The 19,512-nt window shown below is 40.3% G+C and overlaps 1 protein-coding gene across 1 annotated transcript; it reads right to left on the bottom strand.

Moving 5' to 3' along the window:
• Window positions 1-2,074: 2,074 nt before the first annotated feature.
• On the bottom strand, window positions 2,075-19,346 carry LOC306932167 (uncharacterized protein). The gene is made up of 21 exons (XM_079513867.1): window positions 19,214-19,346; window positions 17,966-18,210; window positions 17,546-17,694; window positions 17,217-17,348; window positions 16,480-16,641; window positions 15,367-15,478; window positions 14,171-14,313; window positions 13,784-13,940; window positions 12,387-12,490; window positions 10,727-10,785; window positions 9,555-9,752; window positions 8,253-8,357; window positions 7,302-7,429; window positions 6,723-6,871; window positions 6,326-6,451; window positions 5,754-5,915; window positions 5,113-5,248; window positions 3,646-3,776; window positions 2,926-3,091; window positions 2,657-2,760; window positions 2,075-2,520 (listed from the first exon to the last, which is right to left on the bottom strand). Exons 1-21 carry the CDS (start codon window positions 19,331-19,333, stop codon window positions 2,417-2,419), a joined length of 2,892 nt encoding a protein of 963 aa, XP_079369993.1. The 5' UTR covers window positions 19,334-19,346; the 3' UTR covers window positions 2,075-2,416.
• Between the last annotated feature and the right edge of the window lie 166 nt (window positions 19,347-19,512).

The following is a 19,512-nucleotide window of genomic DNA, read 5'->3' as shown; positions in this document are numbered from 1 at the left end:
CTGTACACTTTTTTTTGATATCCTTCTTATATAATAATAATACCTGATGATCATGTTTTAGGCACTCCATCTTTAAAAAGTTAATCTGAGACCAAATTGTTTGGTTTGTAGGATCTTGATATTGCAGAATCAGAAACAGGGAGACTCAGGTCGTAACCTCTCTTCACTAAACATGGTTTATTAGAAAAGGTCAATCTGGCTGGCATATGGTGTGTCAGGCCATCTAGTCCATCTGTCAGGCCATCTGTCCTTACATGGTAAACTGTACTGTGCATATGCGCGCGTGTACGTGCGCGCATGTCTGTAAACGGGGCTAACTGCATGTCCATATGTGGAGGTAAAGAAGGTGTGTGTGTGTGTGTGTGTGTGTGTGTGTGTGTGTGTGTGTGTGTGTGTGTGTGTGTGTGTGTGTGTGTGTGTGTGTGTGTGTGTGTGTGTGTGTGTGTGTGTGTGTGTGTGTGTGTGTGTGTGTGTGTGTGTGTGTGTGTGTGTGTGTGTGTGTGTGTGTGTGTGTGTGTGTGTGTGTGTGTTTCCTTCATGGCTCTCTGCCGGTGATCCAGTCTGCTATACCTAAATATGTGTAATATTGTATATTAGTAGTATAATGTCCAGATACTACAGGTTGGAATGTTGTGCTGTGCAGTTTGCACAGTACATCCTTTTGGGACCATTAAGCTGTGTGCAGATTCTCTGATTGCCTTGTCTTGCACCGCATGCAGCAAGAAACATAGCCTACAAAATCACATGCATTCTGTAGAATAATCATAGCTGCATTAACTGTATCACCAAAAGCCTCAATGATAATATTTATTAGGATTTGCTTTTCTTTTATAAGGCACTTTAGGCTATGTATTCACATTTTGTGGATACAATACTACATTACATTATACAAATAATGATTTTTATAATGATATAACTTTCTTGAAACATTTAGTCAGCAGACCTGGTATGAATGTACTGAAGAATTCAGGAGTAAATGATTACAACACACAGCAAAACCCACCATAAACAATCTAAATAAGAAACAATTTCATAAGGAGGTTCTGTATCTTGCCAATCTCACAAAGAACCATAAATCCACTTTCTGACCTGCAGGTCTTGATATACTGTACAAAGTGTACATGATCATTCAAAACTCAATACATGCTTGAACAAGAGATAACAGCATTGTTGCACCTCGAGGGTACATCAGGGATGTACTGTACACTATTTGCAACAGAGGGAACAGGAGCACACTTGTTTCAACTATGGGTGTAATAATTGAGCTATTGCACAATGCATCTGTTGTCTATCTTCTTAGAGCTTCCCTGTTCCAAAGTTCTGTTCTAAAGACGCAATAAGTAATTGATCAGGCATAAATAAATGCTGTTATCCCATTCGTTGAATACGTCAACAGACACGCCCGGCGGTTGCAGTAAGCGTTTTATCACGGTTTCCTTTAAAGCAGTTGTAGATTAAGTACTCAGATGTTTTACATTAGTTGTAATACTCTGTTACAAGTAAAAGTCCTGGATTCAAAATTGTACTTGAGTAAAAGTATGAACTATTGGCATCAGAATATACTTATAGTAGCAAAGCAAAAGTACTCAGTACTCTGAAAATAGCAGATATACAAGCTCACAATGCATCGCCTCACGATTAAAATAAGGCTCAATTGGTTAATGTTAGTTTTGTATTAATAATCTAAGCAAAGTAACTGGTAAATAAAGCTGTTAAATAACTGCAGTGGAGTGAAAAGTGCAATAATTGCGAGAGATGAGTAGAAGTATAAAGTATCAAAAGTAGAAATATTCAAGTAAAGTAAAAGTACCTCAAAAGTACATTCCACAACTGCTTTAAAGTCATCCCAGTGATGGTCCAGCACACACACTGAATAACACAAACAATATTCATACCGGTATGAATCATAGAACTATAACACTTTAAGCCTATGAGAACCAGACTGGAGTTTACTGTACTGTACTTTACTTTACTGTATAAAATGTAGCCTAGATCTGCTATATTGGCGAATGTTTCCCCTAGAATATAATAGTGTTCTCTTAAAGAAGTAGACATGATTAACAACAGCTTTTAGGAATAACCTTTTATTGGCATAACAGCTCACAGACATATACCCACACAAAATCAACTCAAATGGCAGTACTTCACAGGGAGAGGGGTGATTCCCACCTTTACCCTTAACCATCATGGTGAACCAAGACACAAATCTCATGAATGGATAAATAAACATAAATTGGCATAATGCAATCCCTATAAATAATTCATATTCAATCCAATCCAACATGCACTTCTATACTGGGAACTCCCACTTCCCCATCTAACCAACTGGGATGCTACAATATTATTATACATATATTGTTTGTGTTATTTTCTGACAGATTTCACAGAAAGAATGCCACGCCATGTCTTCCACTTCTTAAAAACAGTTGAGCCAATAGTAGTTGAGAAGAACACGATTCACTCTCTTGTTTGCAAGGTTGTATTCAGTCTGCCTTGCGCCGTCACAGAAGTATAGGTAATCTATGGAAGGAAGCATTCCGTTCATGAGCTACTCCCTCATTGGGTTTCCATTACCCTTGCCTAAAAGGTGACCTTATTGCCAACCAGTACTTGCACATTTTGTATTGGTAGTGTAAATTATTTTCGGATTTCTTACCACGATTCAGAAAAGCAGCATCCACTTTAGAACTGATGCCAGGGAAGTCATAAGTGATGTATCTTGGGTATCCATTGTCCATTTTGCCTGTGAGCTCATCATAACTGGAACATATATATAGTAGGCCTACACATCAATTATCTCCATAGATTACATTTAAAATGGGCGGAGGCTGCAAAGACAATTTGTTTCGTGTGTCTTTGTGAAGTGAAGAATAAAAGATAAATGTGATTATAAGAATGACAATAAGTGTGCACATTAACTCTCACCTCCAATACTGACTATTCACAAAAAATAGTGTTTTCCTAGTGGTTGGTACAAAGACAGCTGCATCCACCTTGTTCACATTTGATGGGAGGCCGAGGTTGGTGAGAGGTTTTGGATATCCAGGCAGTTTTGTGTTTGCATATGCCCTAATGCCCCAGTAATTGCGACCTGTAGAAAAAGCAAGGGCAAGTAAAGTAAATGTTGTCACGGGGTCATCCCTACTTCCCCAGGTCCTATATTCCCCGGCTTCGATGTTCCCCACTTATACCATAGGTTTAGGTTTAGGGGTTATGTTTATTGTTGTAAGAAGCTACTGTCCCATTGTCACTACTAACTGCCGTTGGTCTTAGGAAGAGTGCAGGCAAGCACATGTCTCCTCGGCTCTGATACACGTGACGCCAGTCTGTTTCTTTTAACCTAACAGTAAGGAGTTTCATCGGAAGGATATAACACGTGCAGAAGTCCTTGTGGACTCCGATCAATTAAGCGTTTTTTGAACAGACGACAAGAGATTGCATGCCGTCATGTCGCCACACCATCTACAGTATGCTAAGGAATTAACTCACGCAGTCCTTAATCCTTGTCCAAAGCTAGCTATTAGGCTACCAAGGTTTTCATGTCCAAACCAGTATCTTTGGTCTTTAATTCAAACCTAGGCGAACTCATCCGCAGTGATTTAAGGTGTGTAGAGTGGAGATCGGGCCTCGTGTTTGTGATAGTACCTTCAAAAAGATATACCACATCCTCATTTGGGACTTCGTAGGCAGCGTCGACATAGTTAATCTGAGGCCACTGTGTGCTCACTTTGGTGAATCGGATTCCTTGGAACAAAGTACTCTTCGTCCAGTAGTAACTATTGAGGAAGAGGAAATTAAGTGGGTTTTAATCCGTCAAAATAGCATACATTCAAGAAAAAACATCACTCAGCATGACAAATATAGTGATTGATTTGAATTGAATTGATTTTATCTGCAGGACTGCTATGCAGCTTTCCCTCTTAAACTGAATTCATGCCAGCAGCGGCGGGTGGATTTCCACAGTGCTGAATTGCGCTGAATGGGCATGTTCAAAATACAGTATGATTGATTCCCTTGAAAATAAGTTAGTTGTGTTCTAGTGTGGGCTCCGTTGCTCTGGCGATGCGGCTAAAGCTAGACAAAACAGGAAAGGGCGCACACCAGTGTTGGTGAGATGCTGGCCTAAGGCAGTAAACAAGGAAAAATAAGAAAAAGGCTGCACACTCGTAGCCACGATGCTGTATGTTTATTGACAAGAATCCAACGTTTCGACCAGGAGGTCTTCTTCAGGGAATGATGCGGCTAAAGCTAGCACAGCTGTGCCCTAACCCAGGCTGTAAATAATGTATATACATTCTATGTTGGAATTAGGTTAATTAATCATTTCACAAAACTTTGTTCTCAATATTCAGTACTTAGTTTCCATGCAATTGTCGCTCTACTGTACTGTATGTCTTGCGGCATAAGAGTACAATTATTTGGTGTTGGTTCCTCAACATTGTAGCAGTGGGTAATAAACGATAACAAATAATAAAGAATATCAGCAATAGTCAGAAAGAAAAATGTTATACACATACCGTACTAAACAGTGTATGTGTGTACTGTGCTGTGTACTGTGCAGTATGTGTGTATGCCTCACACAAAGCCACTAAAGAACTCTCAGAGGAAACAGAAAAAGCAAGCCACTGCATGAGATGACGAGACAAGACTTTCAAAATAAGTTGCGCTGCAGGGGGTGTAATGATGTCCCTGTTCACTGCCCCACCAGGAAATGTTCTGGATAAGGGGCGGAACATCCATGAATGGTATGCGGTCAGGTTTAGGCCTGGCTCAGGGAAGAGGACGCCCCTGCCATGCATAGTCCACCATGGGCAGCAGTGGAGGTGCAACAACACCTACTTTTTTATTAACTGTAAACTTTGTGTGTGCAGTGTTGATATTCATAGTATGTGCCTGTGTAAGTTTAAATTCACTGCCTCTTTTTTCATTGGTCATTATTAAACCTGATTCTCCGAGGGGAGGAGCTAGTGGCTCTGTGGCTCTTAAGCCAATTGTGTCAATGTTGCAGCATCTGAAACTGAAGTCTGTGGTTGGGCTGGCTGTGGAGTTATACTTTGCATTTAATCAATTGAAAGAAAAACATGCATATATCCATAGTCAAGCATACAGTACCCATTTTTGAAGAACAGCAGGTCTCCTCTGCGAGAGGTAGCAGCATCAAACGCCAGGTCCTTGCTGCACTTGTCATTTTGAGGGTTGGGCCCGATGTCAGGTGGAGTTGGTTGTGGAACTAGCTGTGTACGGACACCTTTAATGCAAATTATAGTCAGTCAGGCAGGCAAGCAAAAAATGTCAATCAATACTGATTGTGCTGTATGGTGCTGTTTCTAATTATGTTACACAAGGTATCACGAGGTCTGTAATAAGACGGAACTAACTGTGCAGATCAAATGGAGATCAAAATCGAGTGGCAAATCAAGTGGCAAAGTGAGTTTAATGTCGTTTAAAGCGATCAAATGGATGTTTGAATGTATGGGTTGTCAGGGCAGAAAGTAGTTTTTTGCCACTCAGTAGTCGTTTCCACATAACCTCCGGGTATGATGATGATGATTGTGTAACGCTTCTATACTGACATTTATTACCTCACCAGCATGTCGTGTGCATCCTTGCTACAGTGTATGCCTGATGCCAGCTACCTCCAACAACATTGTCCAGTAGGCTACGTAACACATTCAAAATCCACAGACTTGGATGATATAGAATTTCCTCTCTGAATGAATCATCATACAGGATCTAAAAGCTTTGATGATTACCATAAAGAGCTTGTACCCCACGTCTGTCATCGTTTGGCAGCTTGTATCCGTACGTTTGGACGTATTTGTAGGTGGGATACATCAGAGCTCCTCTTTCCCTGGAGTGATCCAGGCCCAGAGCATGGCCAAACTCATGAGCCGCCACTAACAGCAGATTTATACCTGATAACCATAATAACAGTGCATATTATAATCTCAGATTATAATGGGTTAGGTTAAGCAGCTTCAAGTAACGTTTAACATTATTGTATACAGTATAACTGTACCTCCGATTAAAATATTTAATCAAAATTTAAGGATTCTTGGCCTGGGCTGTGGCTCAGTGGTCCAGGCACCTTGGCTGGCAATCCAGTCTGGCAGTGTGCCGCGAGCTCGACTCCCAATCCCAGCCTTTACTGCATGTCACCCCCCCCCCCCATCTCTCTCCCCATTTCCTGCCAGCCTACTGTCTCTGTCCCTCTATAAAAAAACTAATAAAATAAAGGCGAAAGCCACATTTTTTTTATTCTTTTTTTATTTTTCTTATTTTGTGTCCAAACTCATGCTTTGCTTTCAGAACCATAAAGTATTACCTCTCTGGGTTAACGTCCAATTTTCATCATTATCGAAGTGTGTGTCCCCTCCTTCTCCCCATCCAGGAGAAGTGGCATGGGCCAGTACTCCATTTCGCCCATCAAAAGGGTCAAAGTCCCCATGTTCTGTTTTATGTCAGGAAAAGAAGAAATAATAATCCCAACAATAATCGTATAATTCCCATAATGCATCACAAAGGGACTCCATGATGCATTATGGGACTCCAGACAGTAATACATGCATGTATATGATTGCTATAGCTAGCAATCAAATAAATGGCATTGTTACTGTACAATAAATACTAGTTTAGCTAACAACAGTTATTTTTTCCTATACTTTTTCTTCTTCTGAATGCTTGTTTTTTTTTTATTATCTCAAATCGTTTCTCATATTCACCTCCACTTCCGAAGAGTATCATCATATCTGCAGTACCACTGCAGATTTGTTTGAAATCAAGTGGGATCACATCACTGTAGAGCTGGAATGCTTTAGCAATGGTGGCATCCACCTGACTCTGGCTCAGAAGACGATTGTAGTTTGTGATCCTGCTCATGATGACAGTTTAGCAAATGAAATGACAGCCAGGACAGCACTGCATGCACCTCGCTATCACACACTATCTTCTGGCATAGGCCTACTTTGAAATGCTGGTTTTCAAGGACAGCTTTTTTTGGCTCATTTTCTAAAACGTGTCTGTATTTGCCCATAATTTTGTCTATGAAAGATTGCTTGTCTTTTATATTTCACCCAGCACTTTTATATTGCATATAGGCTACTCTATGGACAAAGCTGTTTCATATATTAATATTGTTTAATTTAATTTAATGTTGACTGTAATTGGCCATGTATTGTTGGCGAATTTAAGAAACTTATCCTCATGTTGAACAAATCACTCTAAGCACAAGTTAAATGTAAAAGAATAACATGCATGTATGTTGTTTTAATTTCAATCAATTCATTTTCATTGTTCAGCACCTGTAGGTAATGATGCTCTCCTTCCATTTGGGTCTCCCACGGAAGTGTGCATATCGGCCGATGTCGGGAACTCCACATCTGGGTTCCTTCATCACCTTCACAGTTTCATTATCCAAGGTGCCAGTTACCTGGTGGTGGTCATTAGTGGCAGATACGTTTAGAAAACAGCACACATAGCATTTGCATCTGATCATGGTGTCGGTACTGTACACCAGGGGTTCTCAACCAGTGGGTCGCGACCCCTCGGGGGGTCGCCAAATCATTTTGGGGGGTCGCCAAATTATATTTTAAAAAAAACCTGAATGGCTGGAAAGTGGAAATGAAGAGTTTACATATAGTACACATAGTACATGCATACACCTTCCCTAATGATTATATCTGGTTTCAGTATTTATTTATGGTGTATTGTCTCTATTATTAAGGTTATTGTAGCAGTCAATTTATATTGGAGGTCGGGAGGGGGCGGGGCGGGGGTCCCGAGACATTGCCAAAGCATTTCTGGGGATCCCCGGCCAAAAACGTTGTGAACCCCTGCTGTACACCATGAGATGTCTTTCCATCCATTTGAAACCAGTGCCAAATACTTGCTGGAATGAGACTCATATTGTCAGTGGCATTATTGTGTTTAATGATACAGGCAGAAGATTGGCATTGCTGGGTTATTGCATCCTGGTTAACACTCCTCCTTGAAATCACATTGCATTTCTTCAGAATGTTTTCAAGGGGGAGTGGTTAACCAGGCTAGGGTTATTGCACTGACAACACATCCCACATTGTGTCAATCATTTCAGGTTCCAGTACAAAGCACTTATTTATGTTTTTAAATATCATGCAACATTATTTCAATTGTCACGCCAACATTGTTTTGAAAGACAACTTTTTGATGGAATCTGACATAACATTGCCTCATACTTTCACTTTCACACCGGTATTTCAATTATTCATTATTACCTCTAGTCCAAAGAAGCTCTGCATTGACTTTAAACTGTCATTGAATGAAGGCCTGGCAATTCTGCGCATTGCAGAATTACCAGCATAGAAATGAGACAGGTAGTTCTAATAAAAAAAGAGGAAGAGAAGAGGATTATGTAAAACATTTATAAGCATTAACCCATTTTGACCTGAGATCAGATTCTAAAAATGTCTTCTACATCCTGACAGTTTTCTGAAAAAGCTATGTTTCTGTGTCAGTCGTTCGAGTGGCGCGCTATGAGCTTGTAGGTCTGCTATTTTTCAATAGCTAAAGCATAACATAATGCTAACACCAAAAGGGGCTCCCGCCCAAAATGGGTTAATATACATGAAGTATTTCGTGAAATGTTACTACAAACCATGTATTCACTGAATATTCCTTGTATTAAGTTGTGCAATGTATTTTGTAATTCTCAGAAGGTTTAGAGGTCCATCCTTTACCTGTCTCCACCTATAGTCATACATCTCAGTGGCCTTGTGGTTTGAGTGTTTCTATATTTCACCATATAGAAAAATCACACTTGTGTGAAGGGAGGCGCATCTCACTCCTTTAAACAAACATCGTGCTCTATACAAACATTAAAGGACAACTTTAGTTTGTTTTTTCAACCAAGGTTCATGTTTTAGGTTGTTATTAGAGAAAGTAAAAGGTGAGTGTAATTATTTTTTTCATTTGCTGCTTTCTTTCCTTTTAGGGATTTTAGCTGTTTTTGACAGGGGGGCGGGGGCATTCGAGCATGGGGCTAAATATTTATTTCTTTACAATATTCTTTACTGAATGTGTCAAACTGACATATGAAACTGTGGCTTCCCCCTAGTAGGCCTCTTCACATTCAGTAGATCCTGTGATCTTTTGTGGCCAGATATAATTTATTGGGGTCTAGTAGGACTATAGTAAATAATAAAAAAAAGAAATCGCTATAAAAGTTTGTAAAAAAACAACAACATATTTAGCCCCATGCTCGAATGCCCCGCCCCCTGTCAAAAACAGCTAAAATCCCTAAAACGCAAAGCAAATTAAAAAAAATGAACACTCATCTTTTACTTTCTCTAATAACAACCTAAAACATGAGCCTTGGTTAAAAAAAACTAAAGTTGTCTTTTAAAGGTCCATAAACGTGGCTGCCACATGACGTCACGTTTAGTAGGCCTACTCTAAACATGAACAAACATGAAAGAAGTTGGCGGCCGTATGATGTAATTCCCGAAAGCCAGATGTTGGAGGGGCTATAGCGCACCTCAAAAACAACAGAGTAAAATACACAATATATTCTTCATTACCTCAGCAAGTGTTTCGTCATCCTCCGGCAGGGCATCTGTTTCAGGTGCAACAGTTGGAGACGTTGAGCATAGAGTCAAACAGGCCAGCAACACCAACACCATGCGGGAGTCCATTCTGGTCGAAGGACCTGTCGTGATGTTGACTACGGATCTCTCTTTATTTATATCAATCTCCCCTTCGTTGTTGTGTCCATCATCCTTACATAGCCCGCCCCCACCAAAGGTGTGTTACAGTGTGTGTTGTACATATTTGGGATGGCAGCATCCTCTGGTACATTCCAGTGGTGGGACAGGCCCTCATTGTAAAGAGACATAAGTGCAGGCCACTGTGATACATCAGATGTGTTGTATTAAGATGGAGGGAACACTATAGCACTTTAATTGGTGAGTTATTCTGTCATATATTTTTTTTATAATTTATTATTATTATTCTATTTTGAATTTTGAATTATTATGTGCAATGTCTTGTAAAAGCCGCTTATGTCACCTGCACTCACTTTTATGCAATATCTGCATGTGCACACCTGCTTCTACTCAAACCCACACCACCTTGCTGTGTTTGTTGAGTAATGATTGATTCCGGAGATATATATGAATATATATATATATATATGAACTACAAATCATCTTTAGATTAACAGAAGATAGCGTAATTAACCGTGTACCATAGTGAACAAAATAATCAACAATATTAATAGGAAATTACATTTTATTGAAATGTATCTTATAAACACACACACGCACACACACACACACACACACACACACACACACACACACACACACACCATCTTTTAATTGTGAACGTCCTTTCACAGAGACATTGAGTTCATCATTTTATTTATTTTTACTGCACTTTCAGTACACAGATCTTTGGATAAAAATGCTGTACAAATCATTACTATTACTTAATGTGCTGACCAACAATGGAAGGAACAGGTACACTCTTGTTTCAAAAATGGGTGTAATAATTCAGTCAATAAGTAATATTGTGCAATGCAGCAGTCAATCTTCTTTGAACTTCCCTGGTCCAAAGTTGTTTTCTTTTTGAGAGAACACAACAAAGATGCAATAAGTAGGCCTAATAGGTGATAAATCAATAGATGTTCTTGTCCCATTCAGTGGATGCATCAACAGCCCAGCCAGACATTTGATGTAAAGGTATTTTCCACCCGCTTTCGTTTGAAGTCATATTGGTATGATTTTGTCCCACTGAAGAGGTAGATGTTCCCTGTCAACAGATTGTTTTATTTTAATGTGACTTGATTATTGTGAAGTATTGTATTGTAGAGAGTATTATTGTTCATGTAGACAGTACAGTATACAGTAGACAGTTCATGTATTCTAGGGTTGCAACAAGAAAACTGATAATAATACTGTAATATTGAAGATTTAAAAAAAAAATACTATTATAATACATTATGAAGACACTGTTGATGCAGGTCTGATTATTAGTAAGTTAGGTATGGTAGTGTGGCTTGGTGTGTTTTAAAAAGGGATTTAAAAGACCCAATAGAGTTGTTTGGCACTATTGAGTTAGTTTTAGGTTATTGCGACTGTAGGTCGCAGATTACTATGAAAACCTGTAAAATCTGTCACTCCGTCGATCCGTCACGCTACCATATATGGCCAGCAGTCCGTCACACCTCGTGACACACTCTGTATATGGCCGTATAAGAAGATCACGACACTGACCTCATCAAACCCTGGATAGCCATACATGGAGAAGACTGGATCATACTAGATCTGCATATATGGAGTCGGCCATACATCTGACCTCAAACCTCAAACCCTTAGATATCCATATATGGAGCTGAATTGTTCTGACATTCCATAATTTATGTTGATCCTTCCCACCTGTCCTTCCTCTTCGATGTCTCCCTTTTGACTGATAAGACGGGCCGCCCCAAAGTTATTAGTGCAGCCGCGCCCGGCAGCCAGCGAAAACTACAGTTCTCAACAGGCCTGGCCCGGCCCTACCTGGGCCCTCATCAAACCCTGTACACTCAAGACACTGCCCCTGCTGCCACACTTAGATCTCCATATATGGAGCTGACCTGTTCTGACATTCCATATGTTGATCTGACCTCATCAAAGCCTGTACACTCGAGACACGGTCCATATATGGCCAGACCTCATCAAACCCTGTACACTCAAGACACTGCCCCCGCTGCCACCCTTAGATCTCCATATATGGAGCTGACCTGTTCTGACATTCCATATGTTGATCTGACCTCATCAAACCCTGTACACTCGAGACACGCTCCATATATGGCCAGACCTCATCAAACCCTGTACACTCAAGACACTGCCCCTGCTGCCACACTTAGATCTCCATATATGGAGCTGACCTGTTCTGACATTCCATATGTTGATCTGACCTCATCAAACCCTGTACACTCGAGACACGCTCCATATATGGCCAGACCTCATCAAACCCTGTACACTCAAGACACTGCCCCCGCTGCCACCCTTGCCACCCTTAGATCTCCATATATGGAGCTGACCTGTTCTGACATTCCATATGTTGATCTGACCTCATCAAAGCCTGTACACTCAAGACACGGTCCATATGTGGCCAGTACAGAATTCATTCCATATGTTGATCTGACCCCCCATGCCAAAGCGCCAGCACTCGCCCAGCAGTCTGCCGTCACCCAGGCGGATGCGTGCACGCGACCTCGGTCCCTTCTCGCCCTCAGTGCGTCTTACTGGTGGTAGTACTATGGTCAGGCTTGATAGGGTTTTTTGTTAAAGTATCTGGGCAGTGTGTTCTATCATTTTACCTATGCCATGACGGCTGAATATCCACTGTCTTTTTAATTTTCCTACCTCGTAGCTCAAATGCAGCATCAACCTTCCCCTTGATGCCAGGCCAGTCTTGGTGGATGAGTCTGGGAAAGCCTGTGTCCATCCTACTACTGTGTTCATCATACCTGGTCAATGGAACATTATCATACAATCACATTATAATTAATACATTTTTACAACTAGGGGAAGGGTTTGTTAATTTCATTCATTTCTGAAAATCTAACCCTCACTAGGTGGAAGACTTTAACTGCTAAGCTACAGTATATAGGATTAGGAAAGTGCCTATACCTATATGATATTAATAATGCATGAAAGAGTGTTCATAGTCCGGCAGCCGAGGTGGACGGGTGGGAAATTTGGTATATACCTGTAGCCTTTTTTATTGGCCTAAAATATTGTCTATATACATACATTCATGAATCCACTTGCTGACCGGCTGAAAGTATTGGGCATTGTTTTTTATAGGGGTTTCTTGTGACCCTACCATTAACAACATTAACATATGGCAGGCAAAAATGTCAAACTTTCCTTTTGCTTTAAGTAGCATGTGACATGTCAAACTAGGGGGTTTTCATGATTCTGAATCCATTCCATTATGTCATGAACTGTGTACTTTTATTGTGTAGTTATGTTCCTAGTGTTTCCTTTCTACTCTATTTGTTACTACCTGTCTTGTCCCTACCCTGATTGCTTACTTGAGTCCAGCTGTGTCATGTTAAGTTCTCAGCCAATCATGTGGTGTTTGTAGTTCTTATGTTTCACCTGTGTGTAGTTAGTCTGTGTCTATTTAAGTCTCCATGTGTTCAGTGTTTCTTTACTAGATTATAAGTTATTGTTACGTTGTGTTCCTGCCTGTATACCTGTGAGTTGTTAATAAATACTGGACTTGATACTGCCTGCTGTGTTCTGCTTCTGGGTCCTCACCTGACACGCACTGTGACAGTTTAGCACAAAATACACTCCTTGGGCTAAAAACGGCCATAGACTTCATGACAAATGTGATGAGGTCAGCACATTTTGGGCACATTTGGGAAAGTGGCTATGGCTGCTTTTAGCCCAAGGAGTGTATTTTGTGCAAAACTAATGCCTGGAATGGATTCAGAATCATGAAAAAACCCTAGTTTGACATGTCACATGCTACTTAAAGCAAAAGAAAAAATTGACATTTTCGCCAGCCATAGGATGTTAATGGTAGGGTCACAAAAAACCCCTATAAAAAAGATTGCCCAATACTAACAGCCGGTCAGTATGTGGATTCATGATTATTAACATGTATATAGACAATATTTTAGGCCAATAAAAAAGACTATACCACATTTCCCACTTTAAACAAAAGAAGCCTGTCGGCTGCCGGACTATCATGTTATGGTGACACGATAAAATGAAGCTGTCATGCTGTAGTGTAGGTTATCTTTTACCTGTAATAAACATATCCTACAAAGAAGTATGTCTTCCCATATTCACTGATATGAACGGCCGCGTCGACCTGCTTGACTCTAGTGGAGAATCCGTATTCGTAGATGGAGCCAGCATGGCTTTTCATCTTAAGCTGTTGAACCACCCAGTATTTAGGACCTGGAAAAACACTGCCGTGTCACCGCATTTTGGGACACTATGAAAAAAAAAAAAAAAACAGTAACATACCACAAGGCCTGCCAAGCTCAATGAGGCTGCTGCATGAAGCGCAACACTTAAAGTTGTGCAAGGCTGTAATTTGTGTGCAACATTGTGTTCTCGCTGCTGGAAATCCAGCCTTGTCATGCTAAAGCCTAAGTGATGCTTTGCAGACTGCACATTAGCCATACCAGTGAACACGTATGCCACTCCTTTGGCAGGGATGTCATAGGCGGCATCCACGTGAGAGTTGACGCCCGGTAAATATGTGCTGCTTTGGCCCTCTCTCAGACGGTTCCAGTAGGTTGTCCAAGTGGTTCTCATCCACATGTACCTGCACGGGGTGACACACACATACACACTTGAGGAATATTGCATTAACGTACAGTAAATTAATGTTCCATGTGTGGGTGGCCCTTAACCCATTTAGGCCTGACATCGAAATGTATTTATTTTTTGTCTAAATCCTCCAGTTTTCTGAAATAAATATTTTCACAATATTTCAAAAATAGCAGACCTACAAGCTCATAGCGCGCCACTCGGTGGCGCGCTATGAGCTTGTAGATCTGCTATTTTTCAATAGCTAAATTATAACATGTTTAAAACACCAAAAGGGGTTCCCACCCAAAATGGGTTCATCCTAACCTTTTTTATTTAAATTTTTACCTGAACGTTCAAAATAAAGATTATCAAATCAAATCAAATCAAATGAACCCTAACATAGACCTGAAACTGGAGTAAAAATCTAATTGAGGGCACTAATATTCTCCACCAAATTTGACATGCTTTCCCCAATTATTAATCAACTTAGGGATGTCAAACTCAAATACACAGTGGGCCAAAATAAAGAAATCGGCCGAGGTCGAGGGCCGGACTGTGTTTCAACACACGGGCACCGGCAAACAGCAAAAAAGTAAATGCATTTAAAACTGAAAATGCAGTATTATTAAGCTCAGTTTCTATGATCCTCACCAAGCACTGATTTCATAGTATGTGATATGTGCCAATGCACTTGCAGTGAATTGTCGGACTTGTAGTATTATGGTGGTCCGTGCAATATACCAGAGGGCCAGTTCTAATACTAATTAAATATCATCCCGCGGGCCAAAGATAATTCATCCACGGGCCTGATTTGGCCCCCGGGCCTTGAGTTTGACATATGTCCAATATCTACATATGAACATATTTTGAAGAAAAGTAGGCAAACATTACTGAGCCAGGCAGCAATAAGAGATGGTGGGCACATGTTTAGAACACATCTGGGTACTGTTTAGAACACATCTGGGTACTGTTTAGAACACATCTGGGTAGGTACTGTTTAGAACACATCTGGGTACTGTTTAGAACACATCTGGGTACTGTTTAGAAACACTTTTAAAAACCATACCTGTCTTTAAAGAAAACTATCTCCTTCCCAATTACTGCCACTGCATTGACAGAAAAGATGGGGTCACACTTTTTGGGTATAGTTCGTATTTCCACTTTTGAAATGGGCTTGCCTGAAAAAACAAACAAACTATGGAATATACAATATGTACAAAATGTATTGTTATTATTATTATTACAAAATTGACACCTGTTCGACCCCTTCTGTTGGTCTGGGCTGTGTGTAGACATTCTATCTCCTCCAATACTCAAGAGGTCACCCGTTGCTTATTTATTATTGGGAGTTTTACTGGGAGAGTGTAACACGAACGGAGGTTCACGCTATCTTCCCCAGTTCCTCTCCCTGCTTAACAGGCACCCAGAGTCCCAGACCAGCTAGTAGGAGTCGCGATGACTCGCGATGACTCGCGAGTGCGGCAACAAGGACGTAATGCCCTGCAGGTTACCACCCGCGAACATTGCGATTTGTGTTTGTTGGAGATCCCGGGCCAAACCGGAGGCACCGCTGGCTGCTAGAAAATGTACCTCTGCAGTGGTGTGGTGGCGTTTTATCTCTATGCCACCCGAACACTTAATTAGTGTGGTTTCACCTAGGGGCAACTAACACTGCAGTACTTGGGTGACTTTTTTTAGTGTGGTTAGTGTTTGTGTTGTTTTAAAGATTAGTTTTTTGGCTTTTCTGCCTTTATTGATAGTATCAAGTGAAGATGGACAGGAAAGAGGGAGAGAGAGAAGGGGAGCGGCATCTGAGCGGCATGCAGTAAAGGTCGTCATGAACGGGACTCAGCCATACTAGTATATCATGAATGCAAGATCTGATCAACACCTAATTTTAACGGCATGTTGCATGACCTCCAACAATATTATTTATATGTGCATGCATAAAGTCAGTGGCAAATCGTGTGGCACAGTGAGTGGCAAAGCGAGTTTAACGTTGTTTAATGCAATCAGATAGGACTTTTCTTTTTGGATGTATGGGCTGTCAAGGCCAGAAAGTAGTTTTTTGACACTTGCGTTCCTGCATAACCTCTGGGTATGATGATGGTGTCACACGCATACCCTCTATAGTTCCCCAAATTGCACCTTTCTAGTTATAATAATTCAATTCACTCACCGTACAGAGCCTGGATCCCAAGCACATCATCTCTAGGCAGCTTGTATTGTGCACTACTGTAATACTTGTAATTTGGATACATGAGAGCAGAAGGGTCTTTGGAGTGAGATAAGCCCAGTGAGTGCCCCAACTCATGGCCTGCAACAGTAAAGAGGTTGTAACCTGAAACAACAAGCACAATTAACTGTCAAGCTATTGGGGGGGAGGGAGGGGGGGGGGATGCATCGTGGGAATTGTAGGAACACTGAGAAAAAGAAATGGGAACTTTCTTTTCGATTTCTTCTTTTGAATTGTCTGTCTATGATAACCATTAACAATGGTAACAATTTATCGAAATGCACACCAAAAGTGTGCTAGTGCACCTTTAATATTGGCTGATTATTCCATTGGTTACTCCTGTTGTATGAAAGTAGAAACAATGCAAGTGGTCCACTGTTTGCCGAGGACGGAACGGTTGGAAATAGTTCAATATTAGCAAAAGAACTGCCAGCACTCACAGAAGTTACTTTTATTGGGCAAACCCAAAAGTACCAGAAGGACAATTCTGTGAGTGCCTGCTGCCTGCAGTTATTTGGCTGACATTGCTCTTGTTGTATGTCACTGACTCACTGTCATACTTGCAGATGATGAAGCATTTATTAGGATTATAAACTGTTTTAGTTTTGGCTTAGATTTTTCACTCAGTATAGGCCACTTTTTTGGACTGAACACGAGTGCATGCTTTGGTTGTTGCAGACCATGCTTTGGTGGTCCCATCGTCCATTTTTCATCGTCGTCAAAGTGCACGTCTCCTCCCAAGCCCTCTCCGGGCTCAAAGGCATGAGCCAGCACACCCTTGGGCCCATCGAAGGGGAAGAAATCTCCATGAGCTGACAAAAAATAAACTGAGATTATGCCATGGTCCTCTGGAAATGTCAACAGTATTTTTGTGCACTGTATGCATTGTATACTGTACATCACCCAGCATTTATCGTCTACGATGTCATCATAAAACATAACTAAGCTAATGTACATCCCACTGAGAAGAACCCAAAAAAGTTAACATTTTGTAAAGTGACCTGCATACTTTTTCGTGCAAACGAGAGGACAATGTCAGCTTTGCCAGCGTTGATTTTGATGAACTTCAGACTTGTGACGTCGCTCCAGATCTTCAGGGCAGAGCGAAAGGAGTTTTCCACATCCCCTTTCGTCATGTCTGGAGTGTATACTGCAATCCTACATGCCATGAATAGCGGTGTCCACACAAATGTATTGTAAATCATCTGGGAATAATGTCAGCAGCACCAATCTACGTATTGTAGTATAACAAATAGGCTAATACAGATTCAGAGTGTACAAAATATATATGAAATTGACAAATTTAGATATCAACCATATGGAAAAAATATCTTTTGGTGGACGTTTATTATTATAATATTTACTGAAAAATATATATATTTATAATTCTGGAAATAACTATGTTATAACTAGAAGCAAATCATCTCACCTGTAAGTAATGGTGTTATTTTTCCACTTGGGCTTATGAGGGTATAAGACGAAGTTCTCCACATCTGGAACGCCACACCTTGGCTGCCTCATCACGGCCAGGGTCTTGGGGTCTAGCCGACCTGTCTCTTTTATGCCAAAAAAGCCTTGCATTTGCCTTATCTTCGCCTCCATGTCAAATGTGGACCTGGCACTTCTACTAGACCTGTGCTGGGGGTTCAGCCTGTAGAATCTTCTGAGGTAGTCCTGTTATCGAAGCAAGTTTAAATATATGGAAGACAAAAGTAAAAACAATACAATAATATTGTAAATGTATAAAGCACTATTCCAAACAAAGTCACAAAGTGCTTTACAGATGGGATAGAAGTAACACGATTAAATTAAGGAACAAATAACCAAACAATATAGTAGACATAAACAAAAGGCATCAATAAAATGAGAGACAGTGCTCTGAGCGTATAGTTGTCTCCTATAACTCCTTTTGTTATAGCGAAGGACTCTTTTTTCCCCCATTGCTCAGCTTTCTCATGATTCAGTTCACTTCTGACATAAAAGTTTATTTGAAAATAAACTTAAACATCTCTCTTGTGTCATTTGCATTTCACAACTCAGTTTAGCTCATGTGATTGTCAAGTCATTTCCCACATAATGATGCCACATTGGAATGGTATTTACAAGAAATCAATCCACTCTATTTGACACTATTTTGAATATAATTTGGCTTCTTTCCAGGTTTCACATTCATCAAGGAGTTATTATATGGGCACTAAATTCAAATCAATTCAACAAAATGTTTGCCTAGTGTGACCAATATCATAAATTACACAATATGACTATATATATCTAAAGGCATTTGTTTATCTTCTTTGTTTATTTAGCTAAAATGTAACCAATTGTCTTGACTTGAAATATTCCTTTAATAATAATCTTTATTTGGGGAAAAATACACTATGTAGTACTCTATTGTACTGTACTATTCCATAGCTATACCTCTTGCCCTTGTGAAATCATGTACAATCATTTATAAATCCCCACGAAAGTCAGAAATCCTTTTTAAAACCTGTTGACCAACCCTTGTTGGTCAACACATGGGAGGCTTTTAACTGAAACAATTAACCTGACTGCTCTTGCTGCAAAAAATCTAATTAATATTAAATGACATATTATGTCATCTAATTGTAACATCTAATCTAATGTCTTGCCATATACAATAGATTATATTTAGTCTGCAACAGGTTTTCAAACAGACCTCAGCCATCTGCACGTCCTCTGGCTTCGTGCCCTGTTTCTCACCAACAGGTAAAGTCCACATGATATCCACAAGCAACAGTGTGCCTAAAACAGTTATCCAAGACAATACCATCTCCATCGTTTATATGAACATCACAGTGAGCTTACTTTCATCTGTCTCTATATTTATATATGAGAGCATGTGAGGTTATTGGGCAATCACGTGCTTCCAAAGCCCTAACCTACCCCAATTTTCAGGAGGCTTTGTGGTTTAAATCATCTTTGAGTGGAATGTCTACATACCATGTCTCGTCTACT

This window comes from Electrona antarctica, assembly GCF_951216825.1.
Source record: "Electrona antarctica genome assembly, chromosome: 11".
In the NCBI taxonomy this organism is placed as follows: domain Eukaryota; kingdom Metazoa; phylum Chordata; class Actinopteri; order Myctophiformes; family Myctophidae; genus Electrona; species Electrona antarctica.
This window is presented reverse-complemented; position numbering and strand designations above follow the sequence as displayed.